This window comes from Desmodus rotundus, chromosome 5 (genome assembly GCF_022682495.2).
Source record: "Desmodus rotundus isolate HL8 chromosome 5, HLdesRot8A.1, whole genome shotgun sequence".
NCBI lineage: Eukaryota > Metazoa > Chordata > Mammalia > Chiroptera > Phyllostomidae > Desmodus > Desmodus rotundus.
The window spans coordinates 116,200,382-116,225,690 of record NC_071391.1 but is presented as its reverse complement, the minus strand read 5'-3'; the positions used below and the strand labels follow the sequence as shown (position 1 = coordinate 116,225,690).

General features: G+C 53.7%; 3 protein-coding genes across 9 annotated transcripts; 1 reads left to right on the top strand and 2 right to left on the bottom strand.

Moving 5' to 3' along the window:
- Positions 1–592: 592 nt before the first annotated feature.
- C5H2orf81 (chromosome 5 C2orf81 homolog) lies at positions 593–6,092 on the bottom strand. The gene is made up of 4 exons (XM_024558470.3): positions 5,974–6,092; positions 2,401–2,622; positions 2,083–2,313; positions 593–1,936 (listed from the first exon to the last, which is right to left on the bottom strand). The coding sequence occupies exons 1-4, from the start codon at positions 5,989–5,991 to the stop codon at positions 767–769; spliced, it is 1,641 nt and encodes a 546-aa protein (XP_024414238.2). The 5' UTR covers positions 5,992–6,092; the 3' UTR covers positions 593–766.
- Positions 6,093–6,105: 13 nt separating this feature from the next.
- WDR54 (WD repeat domain 54) lies at positions 6,106–9,826 on the top strand. 4 transcript variants are annotated; one of them, XM_045193893.2, is made up of 10 exons: positions 6,106–6,236; positions 6,600–6,822; positions 6,991–7,053; positions 7,451–7,517; positions 7,610–7,663; positions 7,977–8,104; positions 8,898–9,046; positions 9,154–9,316; positions 9,477–9,551; positions 9,626–9,826. In XM_045193893.2, exons 2-10 carry the CDS (start codon positions 6,601–6,603, stop codon positions 9,755–9,757), a joined length of 1,053 nt encoding a protein of 350 aa, XP_045049828.2. In that variant the 5' UTR covers positions 6,106–6,236; position 6,600; the 3' UTR covers positions 9,758–9,826. The 4 variants fall into 4 exon arrangements, with proteins under 4 accessions (XP_045049828.2, XP_024414270.2, XP_053781817.1 ...); XM_024558502.4 differs by having other exon boundaries at positions 8,946–9,046; positions 9,626–9,825; XM_053925842.2 differs by lacking the exon at positions 6,106–6,236 and adding an exon at positions 6,245–6,372.
- Positions 9,827–9,922: 96 nt separating this feature from the next.
- RTKN (rhotekin) lies at positions 9,923–25,309 on the bottom strand. 4 transcript variants are annotated; one of them, XM_053924734.1, is made up of 13 exons: positions 23,360–23,600; positions 22,572–23,000; positions 16,791–16,990; positions 14,963–15,024; positions 14,815–14,868; positions 14,593–14,710; positions 14,162–14,371; positions 13,317–13,411; positions 13,107–13,213; positions 12,745–12,873; positions 11,892–12,060; positions 11,226–11,330; positions 9,923–10,625 (listed from the first exon to the last, which is right to left on the bottom strand). In XM_053924734.1, the coding sequence occupies exons 2-13, from the start codon at positions 22,641–22,643 to the stop codon at positions 10,297–10,299; spliced, it is 1,650 nt and encodes a 549-aa protein (XP_053780709.1). In that variant the 5' UTR covers positions 22,644–23,000; positions 23,360–23,600; the 3' UTR covers positions 9,923–10,296. The 4 variants fall into 4 exon arrangements, with proteins under 4 accessions (XP_053780709.1, XP_053780708.1, XP_071077636.1 ...); XM_053924733.2 differs by lacking the exons at positions 22,572–23,000; positions 23,360–23,600 and adding an exon at positions 24,618–25,302; XM_071221535.1 differs by lacking the exon at positions 22,572–23,000.

The window sequence follows — 25,309 nt, the reverse complement described above, 5'->3', positions numbered from 1 at the left end:
AATCAGGCCGGGGTGGAGTCCAAGACACAATATTTAAGGAGGCACTCTCATATTTGTTCAAGCAACCCATCTGAACCCAGGAACGAGTTCCTCCTTATAAATTGTGTGCCCTGGGCACTGGATTGCCTCATCCCCTAGTCAAAAATCAATAAACCCTCAGGGCTTTCCCTGAGCTCTGTAGGGGCTCAAATCTGTCTCCCAGCCAAACTTGGATTTGCACTCTAAAGTGAATTGACAAGAGCCCTAGAGACTAGGGAAGCAAGAAATCAAATTCCTGGTGCCTTGAATCACTCTGTGCCTAAGGAGGGCCACCCCCTCTCTCTTCAAGAGGAGACAAAGTTCTCCCAACTGACGTAGACCCCACTTGCAGCCCTACATCCTTTGTAAGTCAGGGGTGGTGTTCCAGAATGCTTCTGCTGGGGAGTGGCCTTAGCCCTGGCGCAGGGCCTCCTTTAGGTGGAAATGGGTTTATCCCTTGGAACCAGTATTCTATCTTCTTCTAGTCCTGCCAGGAACTGTTCCTCCCCAGTTCAGCGAGAATACCTATCTTTGGAAGAAACCAACAGAGATATCAGCCCAATTCTTAAGGCAACTCAGGTGTTTATTTCTGGCAAGCAGACAGAGGAATGTAGGATTCCCACTGGCTAAGGTTCAGGACTCAGAATGGGGCAGGAGCTTGGAGGGGAGTGACCACACTTAGGGGGTTAAGTTCTTCATAGCTGTGCCATGGTCATCCAGGCTTCTAGGCATCTGTCTGGATGGAGTGCTACTCAATGGGAGGAGAGGTGCGGCCTTCTTTGTCTTCCTCCTGGGGTGTGCCAGAGCTGAGCTGCACCTGGGTGGTTGGCTTCCACATGCTTACACCTGGAACCAGCTTCAAGGCTTCTGGCTGCAACAGAGGCTTCCACGTCACCTGGGAAGTGGCCTCAAGGATGCGGGGCTCAGAATAAGGCAACCTGTGAGGATCCAGGCCCTGTGGAGGTATACGGCTGCGGCCCACCCACAGCTCTTCCAGCATTTCGGCCTCCCGCTCCCAACCCCTGGGCCACTTCGCACCTGGCCACATGTTGGGGCTGGTGTGGTAGGGGCACTCCAGGTGCCTTTCAAGAAAGCGGGTCTCACGGGTGGGCAAGGGCTCCTCTGACCGACCTAAGCTTAAAGGGAGAATCTGGAGGCCGGGGCCCAAGGCAGGAAAAGAACAGGCCGGAGGGAACGGGCAGAAAGCTGCCGCAGAGACTTGGAAACCGGGACCAGTAGCTGGGCGTCTGGCGGAGGTCTCTGTCTTCTTGACCCGCTGGCGCCTGCGATAGATTCCCAGGGAGTCCAGCTCAGAACCTGGATCCACAATCTCAACTATCGGGCTTACCGAGCGGCACGGCAGCCGCCCCAACGCAGGCAGCCGCCCAAACGCTGCCTTGCGGCCCGCCCTGTAGGGAAGCAAGCTCAGCTGGAAGTCCGGGCGCCGGGGCTGCTGCGGCTGGAAGGACGCAGAGGGGCTGCGCATGGTGGGGCCCGAGGCTGTGCGGGGCACCTCCTCCTCCAGTGTCCCCTGGTCTCCAGCAGCATGCGACTGTGGTGTGCAACAGAAGTCCTCTATCGAAAACTGGGAGCTGAGGGGCCGTGCCCTCTCCGCAGATTCCTGGGAGCTGGCTACCTGGGACAGCTCCAAAGAAGGGTTGGGACTACCAGTGGGAACCATCTCCATCATCTCCACAGACAACGACTGTTGGAGACTCATGTTCAAGGACCCAGCTGAAGAAAGGTTGCCTTCTCCCTGGCCTTCCAGTTCCTCTAAAGGACCCCCAGGCCCTGCCTCCTGAAAAAGATCCGCTTTGGATGGGGAGCCGGGGCTGTCTCTCAGCGATTCCATCCGATCATCAAAGCCTCTATCCATCCACGATCTTTCTAAAGGAATCTGGTCCACGCTACCTTGGTCCTGGAGAAATGCCCCAGAGGCAGGTAATGAGAAGTCAGAAAGGGAGAAAGTTCTTAAGGGTGGAGGAGTCAAGAGGAACCCTAAGGTAAAAGAAGATGCAATGGGTGTAGAGGTGGGGGTTGGAGGGAGCTGGGGGCTGTGCTTACTTCGCTTTGGAAGGTCTCCTCCAGCCCCACCCAGGCTGGCGTCTGCAGCACGGGCACGGATCCCTGAGCCCAGGCATCTGTTGTGCATGCGGAGGGCTCCTCATCCTCGTCCTCAGCCTCGCCCCACGTGGGGTCCTCGGCCACTACAGACTCTCCTTCCCGGGCCAGGAAACGCCACTCAATGATCTGCAGCATCGCCTCCCGAGCCTGGCTGATAGTGAATGGAATGCACTGTGGAGGAGGGAGGCAAGAGAGTATCTCAACTGGGCAGGAAGAGGTTGCAGAGTGGGGAGTGGGAGGACCCAGATCCAGGCCCACCTGCTGGGTCAAGTAGACTTTGAAGGCAGAGTCCATGACTCCTGCCAGCAGATCTGCCAAGATGTCCCCCACCACGTCCTCGCCCTCCTCCTGAGCCGAGAGCGCCATCCACTCAGCCCCAGTGAGCCGTCCAGGAACGATGTCCACCTGAGGCACAGGCACAGTAGGTGGCCGTGCCTTTTCCACCTTGGATCTGGTCACCCCGCGGTCCCGGGCCTGCTTCTGTGGGAAAGGAATAGCACAATCAGGGCAGGAAATCGAGGAATGGAAGAGAGAAGCAGCTATAGGCAAGGAGGAGGCTTTCTCAAGTTGTCTAGTAGGAAGGAAAAGCCTTTTGAAAGGGACAATTTACTAAGAGCCTACTGTGTAACAGGTGCTTTTCAGGTGTTTGACCTAGCTAATTTCATTTTCATAACAGCTCACAAAGCCCATTTGACAAAGAAGCTGAAACTTGATACAACTTAACCAGCACTTGCTTGGGATCATACAGTAAACCCAGGCTATACATCTGACTCCACAGTCCTTGCTCTTTACACTAGTACAAAATGTTCTAAGTTCTTGAGAGGTCAAAGAACTTGAAAAAGATGAATCAATATATGGGTGCTGAAGTAACAGGTGCTCTTTTGCCCTGACTGGTGTGGCTCAGTGGACTGGGCATTATCCTGCAAACCAAAAGGTCACGGGTTCTATTCCTAGTCAGGGCCCATGCCTGAGTTGTGGGCCAGGTCTCTGGTTGGGGGTGTACGAAAGACAACCAATTGATGTTTCTCTACCTCTATTTCTCCCTTCCTTCCCCTCTCTCTGAAAATAGATGAAATCTTAAAAAAAAATACATGCTGTTTAGAGTCTCCTCCCCCTCCCTTAAATCAACTTAGATCCTTATTTCACAACATATATCTAAATAAACTCCAGCTGGTCCTGGCAAGGTAGCTCTATTGGTTAGAAGCTTATCCCAATGCACCAAGGATGTGGGTTCCATCCCCTGTCAGGGTCAGAGCGCATACAAGAATTAGCCAATGAGTGCATAAATAAGTGGAACAACAAATTGATGTTTCTCTCTCTCTTTCTCCCCCTTCCTCTCTCTCTAAAATCATTAAATTATTTTTAATTTTAAAGAAGTTAAATAAATTCTAGATGGATTAAAGGATAAACACATACACAAATAAAACGAAAGTATAAACAAAAATAAAATGTAAGAAAAATAGATTAACTTCTCATATAATCTCTGGGTAAGAAAAAACTGTAAGAATAATGAAGAGCTCTGACCAGTGTGGCTCAGTTTGTTGGTCATCATCCCAAAAAGCAAAAGGTCGCTGGTTTGATTCCTGGGCAGGGCACATGCCTGGGTTGCCAGATGTCCCCAGTTAGGGCATGTGAGAGTCAATCAATCGATGTTTCTCTCCCTCTCTTTCTCCCTCCCTTCCCCTCTCTCTAAAAATAAATAAAATCTTTAAAAAAAGAAGAAGAAGAAAAATAGTCCTGGCTGGTGTGGCTCAGTGGCTTGAGTGCTGGCCTGCAAACCAAAAGGTCATTGGTTCGATTCCCAGTCAGGTGACATGCCTGGGTTGCAGGCCAGGTCCTTGGTTAGGGGCATGTGAGAGGCAGCCTATGGATGTTTCTGTCACACATCATTGTTTCTCTCCCTCTATTTCTCCCTCCCTTCCCCCCTCTCTAAAAAATAAGCAATTTTTTTTTTAAATTTAAAGGAATAGGTAGATGGGTATATACATGCAAGGTCAAATTTTCCTGTATTTATTTTTATAGACATTCCTAATTTACAAGCTGATATTGGTAGTTACTATTTTCTGGTACTGAAAGTATAATAGTCACATACATTGTCTTGACTCAATTCTTACATTTTTTAGACTTACTATTTTTATTTACATTTTACAGAATTTTCCCAACATCACACAGCAAGAGAGCAATGGAAAGGTAATTCATGCGCAGGTCTGACTCTAGAGCTTGACTTTACATTGCCTCCCAAACAAAAAGTATAGTGTGGGGCAAAGTAGGTTTACAGTTGTGAGTACGCAAAAAAACAGAGTTTATTCTTGTGTTATTATTTATTGTATTATTTTCCATACAAACAACTGTAAACCTACTTTGCCCCACCTTGCATTTGTAACAAATATAAATTATCTCCCAATATATTAAAAACTCATGTAAAAAAAATCATAAGATCTCAGGATAATAATAAGCAAAGGACATATTTCACAAAAGTAGAACTGTAGGGGATTACTAAACATTTGAAAACATGTCTAATCTTCAAAAGTATTAATTCTAGTATTATAAATGCACTCAAAAGCCTTTAAAATAAAACTATATTCTCCAGCATATTTCCTGTGGTGTGATAATAGCAGAATATTGAAAACATGTCTAACAGAAAGAGAATAGATGGCTAATTGTGCACTATCTGTATGATGGAATATTATGCAATGATTAAAGGTAATCCTTAGGAAGAATTTGCAAGAGCACAGAAAAATACTTAAGATTTAATGTTAAATGAGAGAGCAGGATACAAAATTACATATCAAGTATGATCTCAGATAATGTAAGCCTGTATGTGGTGAAGAAAAAAAGAAAACACCAAAATTTTAACAGTGGGCCTGTATCTTTCCTATGTTCTTCTCTACTTTGTACATTCTATGCAATAAGATTGTATCCCTTTATAATCAAGAAAACTCTACTTAAAAAGAAAAAGGACTAGTCCCAAAAATTCATTTAAGGACATAGGAATTCACTAGCAGATTCTTCGGAGCCTCCGCACTTCCCTCCAAGAGTCTACGTAAACCTGGTTCCCTCCAAAATTTACCTCCAACTGTAATCTTCCCAAACCTTTGCCTCTTCACCCCCAAGCTTACCGACTCATACCTGATGTTCCCCCAAATTCATTCTCCCTCAGATCTGTTTTCTAGACTTCCCATGGAACTCAGAATCCCTTAAGCCTCGTTTTCCCCCTTTGTTAGCGAGAAGAGCCCTGCCGGCAAACCTAGGGAATGGCCCAAAGCCGGCTGGGCCAGAGCAGGGCAGGTAGGGCTGGCAGAGGAACGCCGGTTCCTTCGACTCCTCCGAGCTTCTCCCGTGACACCCGTGATAGTCAGGAAGGCCGGAGGACGTTGTTCCACAAAGGTTCTTCCAATGTTTTATTTTAAATTTTCTTGTTTTTAAAACAATCTTATTTTCAAGTGCAGCCTCAGGGTTGTTGTTTTTTAATCCAATTCTCCCTCGTGAAACTCGAAATGGGTAACAACCCCCTCAAAGCCTGGCCAAGTATGGTTAATCCATTTAAATGGGTACCTCAGTGTGAGAGACTTAACTGTTTCCAAAGTCACTCTTGTTCTTGGGCTCTCATTTGACCTTTCCCCTCAGCTTCCCGTAGTGTGATAAAGCGTGTACGTGGGCGTGATACAAGTGTAGGTTTTTTGCCAAAGTACCGACGTGGATTCCTCGGTCATCTTGAACGTCCGGGAGCTGGGTGGGCACCGGATATCGCGGAGCTGGCCCTCGGTTTCCGACACCAACCTTAAAGACCTAGCCCGGCTCCGGAGAACCCCCAGCTGAACTGAAGCCTACCGAGCTTTCATGTGCCATCACCGCCGCTGTCGCTCCAACCTAGATGTTTCAACACCTCCCGACGCAGCTGCTGCAACCACCGCTGCCACCTAACAGTCGCCCCGGCAACCACGATTAGCGCACAGTGGCTTGCCCCGCCCACAGTTGCCTCGGCAACCGCTCCGCGCTTTGCACGTTTGTGCTCGCCTCATCCAACGGCCTGCGTACGTGCGTCGTTTCTATGGTGGCGGCGTATTCGGAGGGACGAAAGATCTTGGAGTCAGGCGAGCGGCGCGGGGGCTCTTGATGTGACCTCTGACCCGGGACGGGGCTTCGGAGAGCCGAACCGAGGGTGGAAGGGCCTGGGGACTACCCTACTTCAATCTACCTTGGCTCGAGCACTTGGAGTCACCAGGCCTCGTACCATCACCCTTCCTTCTCCAGGATCTCCCCCATCGCCCCATGACTCAGCCCTGGGGCTCCCCTCTCTTGCTCCACAAGCCCCTCCCCATGCACGACGCCTCATCACCGTACTCGGGGGGGCCCCATTACAGCATAACAGCATCCCCACCCACACCCCCAGCACGAATTATTGCTGTCGTCTGTTTATCCCTGAGGTTTTGGTGATTCAGACGTCTCTCCCCTAGGATGTTCCGTCGGGAGCGTTCCATCCCTCTTCGAGGCTCGGCTGCCGCCCTTTGCAACAACCTCAGTGTGCTGCAGCTGCCGATCCGTAACCTCACACATTTTGGGGTAGTCCATGGACCCAGCGCCCAGCTTCTCAGCGCTGCTTCTGAGGGTGTGCCCTTGGCCCAGCGCCAGCTTCACGCCAAGGAGAGAGCTGGAGTGAGCCTCCCACTTATCACCCAGGTGAGGCATGGAGTTGAGAGTGGGGTTGCTGAACCAAGTCCTAACCCCTGCCCTTCCTCCCTAAACCTCAAGGAATAGGCTTTCCCTAACCCTCTGAATTTCTGTTCCTCCGGGTCCTCGTGTTCCCTGCTGACTACTTCTCCCTACTCTGATCCACCTTCCTTCCAGGTCCACTGGTGTGTCCTCCCCTTCCGAGTATTGCTGGTGCTCACTTCACATCGAGGAATACAGGTAAGAGGAGGACCTTCCTGCCCTCCTGCACTAGGGTCTTCTCAACTCCTCTCCAAGTCCCCAAAACCCTTCTGCACTTGCCTCTAAGCACTCCCAGGTTTTACACATGCTTAGTCCACTCTTCCCTTTTTCTCATCTTCATTTCTATCTTTTTAAATTCCCAAGTATCCTCTCTGACATCTGCCCCTTTGCTAGCTGTAAGACCTTGGGCAATTTAATTAACTTACCACAGTCTCAGTGTCCTCCTCTGTTAATAGGAAAAAAAAGTAGTACCTACCTGCCAGAGTTGTTTTGAGAATTCAGCGGGCCAAGGCTAACAGGAGTATGTGACATACTCAGCACAGAGCACAGTGAAGGATAGCTGGGTTGTACCCCTGCCCTTGCCCTCATCTTCCAGATGTACGAGTCTGATGGCTCCATCATGGTCTATTGGCATGCGCTGGACTCTGGAGATGCCTCTCCAGGTATGTGCAGGACTGAGTTGGGTGTGGGGAGGGAGTGTTTCCTGGGGCTGGAGGAAGTGCTATTTCTAATTGTTTTACCCTTTTATGCTCAGTACAGGCTGTGTTTGCCCGAGGAATTGCTTCCCGTGGCCCCTTCATCTGTGTGGGTGAGGGGACCAAGGGCAGGGCATTGAGGGGTGCAGGAGTCTAAAGGTGTGGGCTTTGGCCTGACGGATGCTGAAGGTCTGAGGAAATGGTGGAGAGTTAGAGGGAAGGGTGGAAGTGAAGGGGGCGTTAGAGACTCCAAAGAGCTGTGGATGGGTTCAGAGGGGCAGGGTGGGATAGAACAAGAGTAATCATTGAGGGACAGGCCTGTTGGAGTGGTGGAAGGTAGATTTGTTACTAAGGTTTCTGGGATGGAGGGGGTGCTGAGTGTGATGGCTGGAGACTCAGGAGGACTAGGACTCACTGCTTCTGCAGGAACGTGGTCAGGCCGGGTACTGGTATTTGATATCCCAGCCAAGGGTCCCAACATTGTTCTGAGTGAAGAGCTGGCTGGGCACCTGACATCAATCACAGACATTGCCAGCGAGCCTGTCCAGGAACAGGTGAGTGGATTCCCTCTTCTAATTCCAGTAAGCCTGGGAGCCTTTCCCAACTTGGGAGGCAGAAGACCTGAATGCTAGTCTTGGCTCTGCCATTAAGCAGCTGGATGACTTTGGGCAAATTGCAGCACTTTCCTAGGCTTCAGCAACCTCAGGCGCAGTAATGAAGCCAGGGATACTTTATATTCACTAACACTTCTCAAGACTGGTGTGAATTGAGTTGTGACAGATAATTTCTAAGAGGCTTTCCAGCTCTGACATCTGTAGCTTCCTTCTCTGGACTTGATCAAGTCCTACACCTCCAGTGCCACCCTCTCCAGGAAGCCTTCCCACCATTCCAGCTCCCACTGATCTCCCTTAGCTAAACCCTGAATTTGCACTGTTCTCAAAGACAACTCTTCTGTCCTTAATTGGATTGCAAACTTCTTGAGAACATGGTTTGTATCTTTTAACTCATATCCTCTACTAAATGAACTGGGCCCATGGGCTATGTTGGCTGCCTGGGGTTGGAGGTCAAGAGGCCGAGTCTAGTTATGACTGGGACTGGCTCACTATAAGACCTCCAGAAGGTCATAACACCACAGTGTCAGTTTTGTCATCCATCCACTGAGTACAGTTATATACCCCCTCCTAACACATGGTGTGCATGGGAAGGGAGGGTGGGGAGACTGAGGAATGCAAGGAAAGCATTTTATGCTTCCTGAGGGAACCCTCAGTCCAGCTTGTAAGGGCTCCATATCTTCACTTTCCCTAGGGAGGTAAAGATGCAAATACTACCGCCCTTCCCTGTATACAGGACCCAGCAGGGGAGAAAGGGAAGGGCTCACCCTGCCTTTCCCCTCAGGACTGCATTGCTGACGTGGTGACGGCAGATGACTCAGGCTTGCTGTGTGTCTGGCAGTCAGGTCCTGAATTCAAATTACTGACCCGAATTCCAGGATTTGGGTAGGTGAGGCAAAGGGGCTGAGGCCTTCCTGAAGCAGCTTCAGGGTGGGAAGGGGTCTTGGGTCTGGAGAAATCAAAGTGGGGCACTTTGATTTCTGCCCTCGCAGGGCCCCGTGCACTTCCGTGCAGCTGTGGCAGGGGATCGCAGCAGCAGGCTATGGGAACGGGCAACTGCGTCTGTATGAGGCCAGGACGGGAACTCTACACGCCCAGATCAACGCCCATGCCCGGGCCATCTGTGCCCTGGACCTGGCTCCAGTAGTGGGCAAGGTCAGTCTCCTCCTCTATCCCTATGTACCCTTATTCCTGTTGCTGGGTGTTGAGAAGAACCGTACAGGCCTGTCTTTCCCACTTGGGATAGCGCTCCAGCCCCTACCACTCCTGTCAGCACGTTCTGACTCCCACTTGTCCTCCTGCCTTTTTTTAATAGCTACTCTCCGCAGCTGAGGACACCTTCGTACACATCTGGAAGCTGAGCAGAAATCTAGAGAGTGGCTGCATTGAGGTGTGTGTGGAGAGTGGTGGGATGGGAGCCCAAGCACAGGGCAGTAGGCCCTGAGCAGCCCTCTCTTCCCCCAGGTGGAACACTGTCATGGCGAATGTGTGCCCGACACTCAGGTGTGTGGTGCCCGATTCTGTGATCCCTCAGGCAACTCTTTGGCTGTGACTGGCTATGACCTCGCTGAAATCCTGAGATTCAGCCGTGTGTGAAAGCAGAGAAGCCCTCCTTTTTCCCTGTGGTATTTATAAAGTACCTTCTCTACCTAGCCCTTGTCTAATTACTCAGTATCAGAGTTATCCTTCACAACCGCTGAACTAAGCTCCAGGGAAGAGGGGGTGGGGCAGGTCCAGACCAAGCACAGAGGCAATCTATCGTCAAGAACTAGATAAAGGTTACTGTTAAATAATTTTAATGGTTGATGTGGGAGTCATAAGGGAGGTATGTTCCCTCCCAGCGTGCTTCAGTGCCATCCTCAAAGCTGGTTAGTTCAGGAGGTAGGGCAGGGTTGGTTCCAGTTTTCTCCCAGGAAAGGTGTAAGGATCCCAGCCAGCGCCGGGAATGAGTCCCTCAGCACCATGGCCGTCATAGTTTAAGAGGGGCTTCTGCTCCCCATCCCCAACCTACCCCCAGTCCAGCTGAGGAAGGGGAGGCCAAGCTGGCCAACCTGCTACAGATAGTGCCGGATTGAGAGCCCAGCTGTGCATAGGTCATCCTCTTCTGGCCAGATCCCACTGCCAGCGACTTTGTCTCACACTGGTGACTGGAGCCAAGTGCGGGGCGGGCCTTTGCTGCAGAGGCCTCTGGAACGTGGGGATCGATGCGGGGGAAGAGAAGCAACTGAGCGGGAAGCCCCAGGGGAATGGTCTGGCGGGGCAGCATCCAGGGAGAATGTTCGGGGACGTCCCCAGGGTAGCGGGTGGGTCTTGGCTGGGGCCACTGTGGCAGGCAAGCAGGGGCTAGGCAGGGCAGGCTGGTCTGTAAACATGGCTAGCCAGGGTGGGGGCGTCTCCAGCCTCACGCCCTCCCGCTGGGCCAGGATGTCTGTCACCGCTGCGATGTCATCCAGAGGCTCAATAGCTGTGGCACCAGGAAGGGGTTGAGGGGAGGGGGCTAGTCAGAGCTGAGGCCCCAGGCCTACCCAGCCCTGACCATCACCTGTCACTGTAATAGGAGGAAAGCAAAGCCCGGATCTCGGCCGAGATTTCATTATCCTGCAGTAGCAGCCCCTCATCTGGGGCCCCTGGAACCACAGGTTCTGATAAGACTATGGGATACAGGGTGCAGGGTGGACAGGATTGGGGTGGGGTGGGGGGTGGGCAGAAGTGGGTGAAGAAATTAAGAAAGAGGAGGAAAATGAGAGCAGTGCCAAGCAAGTGAAGGTCAGAGGAAGAGACAGGAATCCACATCCACATGCAGAAAGGGAAACAAAAAAGAAGAAATTAGGAAAGACATCCACGAAATGAATCTGGTTCTTCGGGGTTTTGTTTTGAACTTTGGTGGAAATGGTTCTACGAAGAATAGGAGGAGAGAAAGGAACTCAACAGGAATGGGCAGGACTTGAGTCCCCAGAGCTCTGCCTTAGTCCAAGGTGTACCTTTGGTCTGTTTCCATTGTCTGGGTGCCCTTACAGTTCCAGTCCCACTTCCCGTCAGGTTCCCGGAGTATACTCTCACTCACCCATCTCGTGGTACAAGGATCCCTGCTTGGCCAGTACTGGGGGTGGTTTCCGGGGAGCAGGAGTTTCAATCTTCATGATTTCATCGCAGCACTGCTTCCACTGGCCTGGAGGGGGAGCAGTGATTGGGATGGAGAGGGGGAGGACTGAAAGGGTCAAGCTACCCTCCACTGCTCCTGCTACATTTCCTTCCACTTTCTAAGGTTTTTTTTTTTTTTTTAGAGAAGGGAAGGGAGGGAGAAAGAGAGGAAGAAGCATCAACGTGTGCCTCTTGTACACCCCCTACTGGGGACCTGGCCTGCAACCCAGGCATGCGCCCTGACTGGGAATCAAACTGGTGACCCTTTGGTTCATAGTCCAGCACTCAATCCACTGAGCCACACCAGCCAGGGCTTTTCACACATTCTTGTAACAGAGGCCCAGTGTAGCTCAGTGGATTGAGTGCTGACTGCAAACCAAAGGGTCACCAGTTCAATTCTCAGTCAGGGCACATGCCTGGGTTGCGGGCCAGGTCCCCAGTGGGGTGTGCGCAAAAGGCAACCACACATTGATGTTTCTCTACCTCTTTCTCCTTCCCTTCCCTGTCTCTAAGAATAAATAAATAAAATCTTTTAAAGAAAAGTAACAAACCCCAATTCCTCCTAAAGGTTCAATGCAGCTCCTCTTACTCATGTCAAAGAAAAGCTGCCACAAAGCCTCCATCCAGCTCTGCAGGGCTCCCCGACTCTCTGTCTGGAGGGTGTGTGTCACCTTGTCCTCCCCGTACTGGTTACTGATGGTCAGGGTGAAGGGCCGGCCTGTGGCCTGGTCCAGCTCCCCTGCCTGGACTTGAGTCTCCTGCAAGAGAAAAAAGGGTCTTCTTCCAACTCCATGTTGGTCACAGAAGTCAGCAGTGACTTCATGTGGGCTTCATCATCCCTGCCCTAGAAAGAGGAGCTTGTGAGGCTTTTTACCAAGCCCTGTCATTTGCCTGCTGCTGAACAGAGTGGGAAGGAATGGCAGGAAAGGACTGAGGAGGAGACAGATGATACTCAGTCAGGAAAAAGAAGCAGACTGAGACAGGGAAAGACGGTGGGCAGGGGAAGGCACAGAGGCTGGCAGGAATGCTGAGGCCTAATGTCCCTCACTACTTCCATAAAAATCTGCAGTAAAGTCAGCAAAAAGGCTAGGGGAACAGAGGGGTCATTGGACTTGGGTAGGGAGAGGAAATCTGGAAAGGGTAGAGTAGATGCAAATTAGAATCTGAGAGGGAAGGTGGAAGGCGGATGAAAAATCTTAAACTGGCTGTAGAACCCTCTCTGAGAATTGGCAGGGACTCAGGCTGGTAAGTAGAAGGGACGGCCCTTTTCCAGTGATGCTGGTCAGGGAGAATATAGTCAGCATTCCCAGACCTGGAGGTGGGCGTGGTGCTGTGAGGAGCAGGAGACTTTGCTCTCTAAGGTCTGCACCCACCCTCCTGGGGCCTGAGGGAGAGGCTCCAGGCCCCAGCACCCACTCGCTTGACCACCAGGGACCCATCACCTTGTTGATCTCAATAGTAAACAGCGGCTCTTCTCCAGTATCTGCATCTTCAGATTGCCGGTAGCAGAAGAGGTTCGTGCCCTTCAGGACTCCATGCACTCGAGCCCAGCCCTGCCTTGCTCCAGCTTGCTGTGTGGGTGACTCAAGGTTTCCTGGGGGAATCACACTCCCAACACCCTCTTTCCCAGCCCTCCATCAAGAATCTGCTCCTTCCTGCCCCCTTTCTGTCTGAGCCTCCTATTGTCTCGCCATTCCCCTCCTCCTACCCCTATCTTGATGTTTTAGTAGTTCTTAAGATTCCCAGGTGAGCCAGCTCTCCTCCACCTTCTCCCAGTTCCCTCCTACCCCTCAGGGGCCCTCACCTGCACCCTGAGGGAACCACTTGCAGTAGGCTGGGTCATGCAGAGAGGCTGAGCCACCAGGCGGCAACACACACTGCCATAAAGGGGCAGCCAGGCAGGGTGCTCCTCTGGGGGAGAGCAAGTGCAGGGTGAGGGTGAAGGATGAGGAGGGGACCACCCAACAGCCCCTCTTTCCACCATCCAGCATCACCCATGCACACACATACTCACCATGGCTGGCAAGGGTCAGGTCATGTGTGCGGAACCCGTCTTGCACTGCTGCCAGGGTGAGCGTGGTATGAGCCAAGAGGTGGTAACGAGGACCACTGCAGGGCATATGGAGAGGAGGACCTCAGCAGGTGAGGAGAGCGTGAGGGCCACGTTAGGTGGCAGGGGCTATATATAGTGCTGAGCAGATCTGCCCCATTGTCAGACAGCCACGTGGAAAACTAGCTTGCCTCCCCCATAGGAGTTGGGAACAAACACTGACTAAGATCCTACTATGTGCCAGCTTCCGTGCTTTTTATATATGTTATTCTACTGTACTCCCATGACACAGCCCTGGATAGCATTCCTTAGTTAATAGTGAGGCTGCTGGAGGCATAGAGAGGTTAAGAAATTTGCCCATAATTTGTAGCTTGATAGGTAGGTGGTGGAGCTAGAATTTGAACCCATGTTTGTCTCCAAAGTCAGCATTCTGTTCATCACCCCAGATGTTCTCAAACTGCTCCTCAGAGGCCCAGTGGTCCCACAGGGTGCTTCCAGACTCCTGTATGCACCGCCACAGAGCCCAGGCTACCCTCCTCCAGCCAGGGCGCTCGGTTCTATCCATGTGAGATGCATTTGCTGCTACAAAAAAGTGAAGACCCCAGAGCCTAGCTCTCCCTGCATCCCTATTGGTTATCTCATTTGGCTTGGGCCCAGCTCTGAGTGCATCCCAGCCATGTGGCCACTGCTCATACATGTCTGTTTGTACATCCTGGCAATAGTACAAAGGTTCTGCAAGCTCCCTGCTGCTCAGAGGTCACCCGTGGCCAGGATAGGCATTTGAGGGCAGGGAGAATGCAGGGCCTTACCCCACAGCCGGGGTGGGGAGCAGGATGGGGCTGCTCCCCGAACTCCCAGCACTCTCCAGTGATGCCCTGACACGCCTCCCAGAGGACCGGCCCAGAGAGCTGCTGAGCTTGGTGGCAAGTCTCTTTGGGGCACCAGCCAGGGCCCCCTCCTCTTCCACGCAGGCCCCATACAGCTCCAGTCGAAGTTCAAAGTCTGGCCCTGCTTCAGTGCTACAGAATTGTGGGAAGAAGAGAGGAGGACGGTCCTGGGAAAGTCCAGGGAAGCATGAAGGATGGGGGTGGGGGAAGGATGCATGTGGTACAAGTTCAGGACAGCTCCACAGGGAAGGCCCATCTCCCTTCCTCCCTCTCCTCCCCTCCCCTGTAGCTGCCTTATCAGAGCACTGGGGCAGAGTGGAAAGAGGAAGGAGCCGCACGGATGAGGTACTCACAAGAGCAGGTTGCTCTGAAAGGAGATGTCGGTGAGGGTTCTGTCCACCAGGATCATCTCTGTGTCCTGAATGTCTCCCCCTAGCTGCAGCAGCAGGAACACAGCCCAACGGTGCAGATCTGGGGACAAAGAGGGCAAAACAGGTAACAGAAAAAGTGCCCCACCGGACCTTTCAGCCTCAAGGTCACTGCCCTGAATTTGTTCCAGCCTGTGTGGAACTCACCGCCTTTGTTCTTGAAATATTCTGTGTCCTTCCACATGAGTGGAATCCGGAGGTCTAGGGGCAGAGGTTAGGAAGAGACATTGAGATGGGGCAGGAGATCTTGTGGCTGGGCAAGGAGCAGCAGGGGCTGGGGTAGTTGTGCTCTTACCAGAGATGCAGACCCGGCCTTGGCAGGGGGAGCGCTCAGCAGACGGCCCACTGTCAGAAGGCCTGTGGGCAAATCACAATGTCCTGGCCTGGCCTCCAAACATTACCCACCCTGGCTCTGGTTTCCAAGGGCTCGAGGACCACCTACCCCATCCCACCCCCAGCCCAGGCAGCCCCGGCCAGGCTGACATTGCTGGGCTGAGGGACTGTTTGCGTCGTCAACTAAACCCAGGAGGCTGCTGGGACACTAGAGACATGCTAGCTCACACACAGGATGAGCTCTGGGCTCTAAGCTGCCTCCAAGCACCCTCCCTGACCATCCCCCCAGGAACCAGTGGGTCTCGAGTGGACAGGGGTCCATGGAGAGACTCTCTCTTTCAAGGGCTCTCCTCCATTTAACCCCAGGCCTGAAGGAGTTGGCAGGCTTTTTTTTGTGTGTGTGTGTGTGTGTACTTTACAATAGGGGATGCTGGTCATCTCCACCATCTTACCACTTCTTAGATATAAGAGGGTACTGGGTTAGCCAGAAAATCAAGTGGACCAGTTTTCGATGAAAGGAAAAAACCCAAGTAGGGAACATTTGTATTCCATTTACCACAACCCATGCTCCTCCTCCTCAGCTTTGATTTCTCCTTTACCTTCCTGGTTAGATAGGCTGCACCTTCCCAGTGCCCCAAGGGCCCCAGTGCCCCTCTGCAAGTCCCCAGACGCCTGGCCTCCCCCCCTCCCCCGCCCATCATCAGGACTCATTGGTACGTCCCTTCCTAAGGTAAATGACAGTTTACCCATACTAATTCATAACGCCAGTGAGGTAAGCAGCAACTTCGTCAGGACTTAAGCTGAATGATGTGACACTAACGTCAGTGTGTTTAGCTGTCACAGACTTGGAGCGCACCTCGGGTCACACTGTCTAGGCCCTGTGAACAGGGCAGAAACTGTTGATGGCTGCCTCTCAGGAGACATCAAACTCATAGTAGAAGCTGTCCCCCTGCCTGCCTGCCCTTGCCTTAGCTCTGTGGGACAGGCATCGAGTGGGTTTTCTGCCTTCCCTGTGGCTTCATGGGTGAGGTCTGGAGGGCTCCTGGCAACCTTTCCTTGTCTCAGCTTCATGGCTGAGCTGAGGCTTCTCCTACTCACCCTTGTGAAGTCAAGCAGATTACTTTGCCAGAAGTCAATCTTACAAATGACCGACTTACCAAAAATGGCCATTTCTTGGAATGATCAATTTGCCAAATATTTTCTCCCTGTTTCAGTTTTACCGGAAAATCACCTCCACCGTTTCACTGCAGACTTGTCAGATCAGCAGAGTCTAATGTTAGTGAAGCCTGTGTTTCACTCAGAAAGAAGCGGAGCCCTTTGGAATGCCAATCTAATTTCTGTGAAGGGACAGACTTTCCCTTAAACCATATTTTATTATTTCCTTTCCCAATCTCTGCCTCTGACGGTGAGCCCCAGGTATAATAAAGTATTGTCAGTTTGAGGCAAATTGGCCATTCAGCAAACTGATCATTTGGTGAACTGACTTTGAGAAAACTGGCTTTCTAGAAGCCAGCCAGATAACCTCATCAGATCACAGCAGGGCTTAGCAAATTAGTGTTTTTGCATTACCCCCCTCAGACTGCCAGCCTGTCACAGAAAATCCTGGCTTTCCTGAGTCTAGCCCTAGCTCCTCGCCAGTGCTCCTCTGCACAGCACACTGCGGTGGTAAAACATCAGGGTGTCTTCCAGGCCTGATACGAGAAGGTCGTCTTTAGAGTAATAATCCACACTCCACATACACACACACTGTACCACTAGCCCCCAGCAGGTCTTGCCTCCCCCTTGCTCACCGCCGGCCTGTCTTCCCCAGCACCTGCGCCTCCTTGCGTCGCTGCAGCTCGCCCATGTAGCTGAGGATGCGGCTGTTGCATACCAGCAGACTCTTGGTGGCCTCCAGAGCCTGCTCGCGCTGGGAACAGGCTGCCAGCAGCTTGCAGGCCCCTTCCCTCATCCGGATCTCATGGTCTAGTTTTCTCTGCAACTCTGTGTCCTAGCCAGAGCGGGAAGAAGGGGGAGAAGGAAGAGAAGGATGTGTCAGTCAGGGGACACGCAGAATCACCCTCCAGTCCCCAAGTGGGGTGTGGCCCAGGAGAAACTGATAAGAAACTAATGTCTCAGGTACCTCAAGGGCAAGGGTTGAGTTTCAACCCCAGCTACCCAAGAATAATCAGAGCAGCTTTGTAAAAATACGGATGCCCTGGTGCATTTGATGGGGGGGAAGTATACATTTCTTCAGCATCTGTTGAGAGCAGTTTGGGGAAAAAAATCTATGAAAACTACAAATTCATATATCCTTTGATCCAGCTACCCAATATCGAGGAGTTTATGCTACTGATATAGTTACATGGTACAGTGGGCAAAGCCGTGTTCATTGCAGCACTGTCTTAAAGCACCAGGAGTAAAAGTCCTTCAATAGGGCATTGGTTAGGTAAGTAAGAGCATAACGGGCTGACCAGGGTGGGGAGGGGCTCACTTCATAAATTGTGTAAATGGCTCATCACTAAGCTGTACACCTGGAACTAATATAATAATATTTAATGTTAACTGTAACTGACAAAAAATCGGATAGGTAAAAATAAATGTTACAGCACATCTCTACCATGGAATACTGCAGACATTAAGAACGTGCAGATATGAAACCATCTTCAAAACATATGAAGTGAGAAAAATAGAACAGTATTGTAGCATCTACCATGTGTCCACTGCGTACACACACTCACTCACAGACACAGAGATGCATAAAGAGTAGTGGCCGCAGGGCTGGGAGGAGCCAGGAGTGGAAAACATATACCTTATTTTTATGTACCCTTCTTACTACTGTACTATTGGAAATTGTGTTGCCTTTTTTAAAATTAAATATTCTGTTAAAAAAAAAAAGACTGGGCCCTACCTCAGACTTGCAGAATAAGAATCTCTAAGAGTGGAGTGTGTGCATTTTTAAAAAATTACCCTGAGTGATTCTGAGATGCAGCCAGGGCTAGAAATCACCAACGAAAGGGAATGGACACATAATAAAGGCCACCCTTGGTTACCCTATAAAGACTCAAGTTACGGGGGAACATCTAGTTGGCAAGGGATCAGTGTAGAAGCAGCACATCACCTACAGAATTCACCCCGTACACACTCCGAATTAGGGGGTCTGGCTCCTGCTGGCCCTCTGAGCTTGGAAGGTGAGGACAGAGGCAAGGAATAGAGACGGGAAGGTAGGTGAAGCAGGAGGTCAGGAGCGAGGGGCTGAGCAGGCTGTGCACAGGGCCACAGTGGGGGTACTGGGAGAGGCACCAGGATTCTGGGGAATTTCCATGCTCAGAAAGGAGCCCTGGAGGTCTTGGCATAGGGCAGAGGAGGAGAACACCAGTCTGACATAAGACGGATGTGGGTTGGAGTCACAGCCCTGACAGTCTTGAGAAGATGGGAAGAGACTCACTGGAAAAGCACTGGGCAGTTTACTCAGCCTGAGACTTGGTTTCCCCAACTATAAAATAAGGATGGAAATAGTCCCCACATTCTAGGGTTGAAAGGATTCAGTGGGACAGGAAGGTAAAGCACTAGCCCAGTACTCAGTACAGGGTACACGGAACGGTGAAGATGCCCGTTTAGTGATGCTACTTCGGCAGCAGTAGCATTCGCCCAGCCAACTCTGTGCTGTCCAAGGCTCCATTTAAAATGCAGCTGGGAGGTGAGAGATGTAGACACTAATGGCTGCTCCGTAAGTGCTATGTCATGGCATAAACATGCTCACAGAAAACACACCCTGTTTGCTTCTGGCTGCGTGATGGGAAAGGTTTCAGAGAGGAGGTAGACTAACCCCAGGACAATGTATAGATCAGCTCAGGGGGCAAGCCAATGGCAGCATCAGGCTGGAGATGGGTGTGAATGCGACCACCCAAACCTGGCCTTCTCCCATACCAGATCTCTTCCACACCCTGTGCCCTCGCTTCTGTCCCTGGTGGCTCCAGTCTTCAAGTCTGTAAGACCTGAATACCCTAAATCCCTTCTTCCAAAAGCCTTGCCCAGCCTCCCTGCAGATTCTTCCTTCACTATTTCCTGGGCCACTGAGCAAGGCCAGATTCTCATCACCCCTTACCTCAGCACTATCCATCTATTTCCCTCCCTGACCGTTCAGGAAAAAAACCAACCTGGTCCCAAAGCCTCCTGCACCAGGAAGCCCTCCCAGACTACACAGCCCCACCCAGCCCCACTAGGTCTGCACTGGGGTCCCACCTCCACTAATCTTCCCTGCTTGCCAACCCCTATCCCATTCTGCATCCAGCTTCTTCCACAAACACCCCCAATGGAGACAGCGGAGGTGGGAAGGGGAGAAAACAGGCATCCTCAAGGCCCCTCCTGGCTGGCCTCTCCATCCCGGCCCCAGCACTCACGGATCCTTCCCTAGCCCTGGCCATTGCGCGTGCGCCGCACCATCCGCGGCGCACTGGTCCGGGTAGATGTACTGTCTGGGTGCCTGCTTAGCTGCCTCGCCCGTGGCGCTCAGGGCACTGGTGACATCAGCTCCCAACTGCCGCGAGAGCTGCCGAGGGGCTCCAGGGCGCAGGCGGTCCGACTGAGAGCCTGGTCACGCTAGGCTCCGGGCTCCTGGGCTCCTAGTGGTGGGGCCACGGAGGAGACCAGTCGGGGTGCTACAGTACCACCTCCGCGAGCGCCCAGTTGTCCTAGAAAGGGCTTCGGAGCCACAGCACGCGCTGGAGCGGCAGGAGGCCAGGAGGGAGGCCCCTGCCCTGTGCGGCTGCGCTCCAAGGTGACCCCTTCCCCGGAGTGTGGGGGAGGAGGACGGTGTATAAATTGCAGTAAACAGTCTGCATAAGTCACTGGGCGCAGCCTAGATGAGCCTGACTTAAGGCTCAGACACCCCTCCTCCTACCACCCTCCGACCCTAAAACCCCTCTCCCACGGCCTAGAAATCCCGGCTCCCGTTCTTCCGGGAGAGCATCTCAAGAATCCCGGCGCAGTTTCTAGATCTCTGTGCTTTTCGCCCACCTCCCCACCCACTCCACGGAAAGCGTCTTGTTACCCCCTCCCCACCCGTACACCCTCTCTCCCCAAGGAGGCAGCATTTTCACCAGACTCTCCAGAGAAAGGGCCCAGAGTTGGATGTCAGCGGGACCTGGGTCAGGACCCAAAGGGCTGGAGGATGAGTAATGGGCAGAAACCCCAACAGTAATGTGGCCCTCCAGGGACATCCCTTCCTGTCCCTCCCACTCTCTTCTGTCCCTGACTTCCTGCTCTGCTTCACCTTCTGTTCCCTTCCAACTATCCACCAGGGCTAAGTTCAAATCCTCCCTTAGGAAGTTGACTAGCTATGAGAACTTAACCTCCACACCCTGGTTTGTAAACAGGGGGAGTAGCCACCTCACTCACAGTATGGTTTGGGGATCACGTGGGGAAGTCTGACCTCTCCCTGGGCCGGGGGCAAGGTTACAGACAACCTTTCTCTGGCTCCCACCACCCCTTTACTTGCAGCTTAAGTTGCCTCCTCCAGAAAAATCTTCTTGGATTTATTCTTCTATGACTACCTCTCTTGCCAATCCCTAAATATCAATGGGTATCTCCTGGGCAGGGGTACCCACTGTGTTCTTTCTCCATGAAGCTCAGCAGTACCCTCAGCCCATGACTGAAGGAGAAGTGACAGAAGTGAAATCTAAGCCCCCTCCTCTGTCCCAGAACTTGCGCAGACTTGCCATGAAGAAAAATTACATGGTGGGGGGAGGAGGGATGCAGAATTTAAACACTTTAATACATAGACCAGCTCTGAGAAATGAAATCTCCTGCAATGATGGAAATCTTCAATACTCTTCTGGTACTTGAAATGTGGCTAGAGCAACTAAGGAACTAAATTTTTATTTAATTTCATTTTAATTAAAGTATAAACTTAAATAGCAACATGTTAACTAGTAACATGGACAAGGAATGGCAAACAGATTTTATGTCACGAGCCAACACAGGACACTCAGTAGTGTCAGAATCCCAAAAGGCTCATTGGGCACCTTTCTGCATATTAGAAAAAGGTGCCCCTCTCTGTAGGCAAACAAATGAGATAAAGGTGCCCCCTCCCAAAGCAGCCAAAAACCAGGTGAGGACTCCTGACTCTCCCTGTGCCCTTGTGAAGGAAACAACCTGCACAATTTACGCTAAGGCTGTGCTGAGAAAGACTCTGAGGCCATGTCTGGGCTTGCTAATAAAGAGTGATGATTGACTAGTAATGGCTGCTCTGATCCAGGGAGTCGGGGTGGGGGCCCAGAGAGGCAACCAATGAAATAAAATGCCATTCCTGATCTAGACTCCTTACCGTCCTGCCTTTGACCTCCCTCAGCAGAAAACCCCTGCCCGGTCCAGGTGCCCATTTCCACAGCTTCCTCCATCTTCCCCATCTCGATCAACGGCCACACTGCCCAGTTGCTTGGCCACACACCCGGGAACCAGCCTGGAGTCCTCTCTGCCTCGCCCTTCATGTCCAACCCACCAGCAAGCCCTGTCAGACCGCCCAGCGACACTTGAAAGCCACCTCCTTCTTGCCCCCACTGAGAGCACTGGCTCCCACACCACCAGGTTCGCTCCCTCGAGGCTGTCACAGCCTCCTTTCTGGTGGTCTTCTGCTACCCACCTTCCAACCTTCCTCTCCCCCACCCCCACCCCACCTAGCCTATTCTCAGCAGCCATCATTTTAAAACATCAGATGAGTCACTCCCCTGTGTGAAGCCCTTCCATGGGCCAACATCACAGCGAGAATAAAATCTGAGTGTCTTGTCATGCCTTCAAGGCCCGACATAGTTTGGTCCCTGCCCATGAGCTTGACCCCAGCCACTTCCAGCCACTCTGGAACTGAAACTCATCCCCCTCTGAGGGCTTTGGTGCTTGCTATGCTCTCTGGAAAGCTCTTCCTCCCGTCTTCACACACCTTCACGTCTTTCTGGTCTCAGCTCATCAATCTCCTCACAGAAGCCTTCCCTATCTAATGCTGCCCTCCCTACACCTTCTGATGGTTATATCCGTTTCCATCATACTTTCACTATGTATTTGCATGTGTATTGTGTTCCCCGGTAGAATGGGCCTTTCCTGTCTGGTTCACTAAGGTACCCCATGATCTAGCTTGGCATATAGTAGTTGCTCAATAAGTGTGTTTAAATAAATGAATAAACAGTTCTCTGCCATCTCTACGGCCAGCAAAATCTTTATATCCTGCCCCAGAGTCCCTTCTCCTTCTCTAGGAAGGTGACATCCTTCCCGCAAACTTCTCTCGAACTGAACTCCTCTTTTCTTCCCATACGTGAAAGGACCCTCAGCCCCAGAACACACAGCCACGCCCATCCACAGAGCTTCCAGACGAAGGTGTGACGACCCTGTGGTCAACACATGCTCTGATTGGCAATACTGAGCGGACCCACACACAGCACCCAACGGAGGAAATACAGAACCACCTGTTCCTCTTCCCACTTGGAGCAGACCCGCCCTCCCCCCTCAGCCCCAGCAGGGATGGGCTAGGCAGAGACCAAGGCTGTGATGCACGCCAGAGGTACACTGGGGGGTGGGGGTTGCGGGGTGGGGGTCGTTACCTCCAGGCTGAGCGCCATCTGCCGAATGTAGAGCATATTCAGGTCTTCCAGGATGTGCAATCTGTCCTGCATCTCTGTGTCCCCTAGTGCCCCTTCCCTTGTCCACCCCTCCAGAGGGAAGGGGTGGGCAGGCACCACACTGCTCCACAATTCCTCCTCCCACTGCTCCCCTGGTCTTGAAAGAGGTGGGCAGCTCTTGGACAGAGAGCAGAGGCTGCCCCTGTGCCTCTGCACTTCTGTTAGACCCCTCTGACAGCTGTGACAAACTTTCCTTGCCTACCGATGTTCCAGTGTCCTGGTGGGAGCCAGGCATGAAAGGAAAAGAAAGTGAGGTGAGAATAAGTGGGGTTCCAGGAGGGGAGGCCAGCTGCAGAGGGGACTGTGGGCACAGAGTGTCCAGTCTTGCTGTGGTGGCAGCTGTTCTCCCAGCTGTGGAAGAAAAAGGCCCTTTCATTCCGACTCTGGCCCCTCCCCAGCCCCCGCCCACATCCCTGGCAGGGTGGACAAGAGTCTGTGTGCCTGTAGGGCCTGAGGGGCAGGCACAGCTGGAGGGGGGCAGGGAAGGGACGCCTCGTGTAGGTTCTACAGAGTCCTGGAGCCTGTCAGGAGGTCGGAGCTTTCCGAGAGGGTTTCTGGCTTAGTTTGAGGAAGAAGAGGAATAGAGGTGAAGACTTGGGAGAGTGAGCCCAGGGAGTGCGACAAAGGTGTAAATTCGGCCCAACCCCCAGGGCCACCTTTTCCAGTGTGGGGGCCCTGTCCAGCCCGCCCCACCCTGGGCTCACAAGTACCTCGCTTTTCCAGCAGAAGGGAGAAGAGGGAGGGAGAAAGGCAGGGGTGGGCCTGTCTGTTGCTGCCCCTGCTCCCCTCTGCAGGCCCCTTCCCTTCCAGACAGGAAACCAGCACGGATTCCCAGCCAGCTGCAGCTTTGCCTCCCCCTCTCCTCCGCCCCCCACGGGTTTACAGAGTCACACACCCCTGGGCCGCCGGCCGGGCCCTGCGGCTCCGCCCCGGCTGCTCAGCGCTGGCCCCAGCAGGCCGGGCCCGTCCCGGGGCGGCCCCAGCTCCCAAGGCCCCTCCTCCTGGCCTCGCCCCTCACTCTCCCACGCGGGCCCCGGGCGGGGTTGCTTTTGGGGGACCCGACAAGGGCCTTCTCCACCTAGTTCACTAGCTTCTGAGTCAGAGAAGGCGCGGGACACCACGCCGGGACGCGGGTGAATGGGCCTTTGTTCTGAGCAGGCCAGGGGGCTGGGGGCGGGGGTGGTGGTGGAGGGCAGAAGCCAGGCCTGGAATCCCGGCCGGCGGAGAGAGGGTGACGGGCGGAAGGCCCCCTCGCTTAACCCTTCCAGGCCCAGCAGGGAAGCAGAGCTGACCTTGGACAGCTTCCTAGCTGTCGCTACGCGGCCGCTCAGCCCCTCCCGTACCGCACCAGGGAGTTGCAGGTGGGGTTCAGACCTCGGCACCGGAGCGCGCCGGGCCCGGGAGGAAACTGTCAAACTAAGGGCTGAACCCCTCTCAGGACCCAGGAGAGGAGGCTGAAAGTCTGGGTGTAAGAAAACCCCCCGCTCACTAACAGGGACTCCCCCCATCCCGCCCCCGCTCACACACCCTCCCGGCCCTTCGGCGGGCGGGGCGGTGATTGCGGAGGGCTGGGGCGAAGCCAGCCAGCCGGCCCGAAAGCGGGGGCCGACGGCGGAGACGGGCTGCGACCCGGGGCTGGAGGGAGGAGGGGGCGTCCGAGCCCAGGGTCCGAGCTGTCGGGGCCCGCCTCGCTGCCCACCGCCCTCCGCCCGGGGATGCCCGGGAGGCGCCAGACGCACTTTGGGAATCGAGCCTGGGACCCCTTAAACTGAGACCAACCGAAGTTAGCCCCGGCAGCGGCACAGCATCCCCGCGGGCCGGGGAGCGTCTGGGGCGCACGGGTCCAGCTAGCGCGCAGCCTGCGGGGCCGCGCCTGACTTTCGGGGTCAGTCCCGCGGGTCTGGACGCGGCCCGCAGCGCGCCCGAGGCAGCGCGGTCGGCGCCGGGCAGAAGGAACGGGGCTCTCACCTCCGGCGGGTCGCTGAAGAGGCTGAGTCGGAAGCGGCCGCGTTTGAACTCCATCTCCAGCGCCGAGCCCCTGGCCACCGTGACCCGGCTGCGGTGGTTTCGGGAGAACATGCCGGCGGTTTGGCGCGTCCGCCCGCCCCGTTTCCTCGGCTCCTGTCCCCCGACGCCCGCCCGCCGGCCCGGCCGGGAAGCTCCCGCGGCGGGTTCCCAGACTCCGCCCCCGGAGACTACACCTGGGCCAGGCAGGGCGCGGCCCCCTCCGCTCCCACCCCCGCCGAAGGCCCGCGCGGGGAGGCCAGTCTCCAGGCGCCCTCTCAGCCCCCCGCCGAGCAGGCCTGGCCCGGCAGCCTGCCTGCGGGACACCCCGGCCCGGGCGAGCGCGGCGTGGGGAGCGCGGTCCCTCCTGGCCGGGGTCGCGGGCTCCACACCTGCGCGAGGGGCGGGCCCAGAGAAGCGCCGCCCGCCAGCCGCCTGCACCTGGCGGCCCGGCTACCCGCGCACGGAAAATCCCGCCGCCGCCGCCGGATCGCCGCGGGGCGCGCAGCAGCGCCGGCCGGACCCTGAGGCCGCGGCCTGTCTCACCCCTACGCAGCTTCCGAAGAGGCTCTTTCAACTCCGTACAGTCCCAAGTATTTCTTCTTTGACCCTTTTTCTAGTTAGGTTTCCCTCCCGTCTGTAGTCCCATCCCTAGT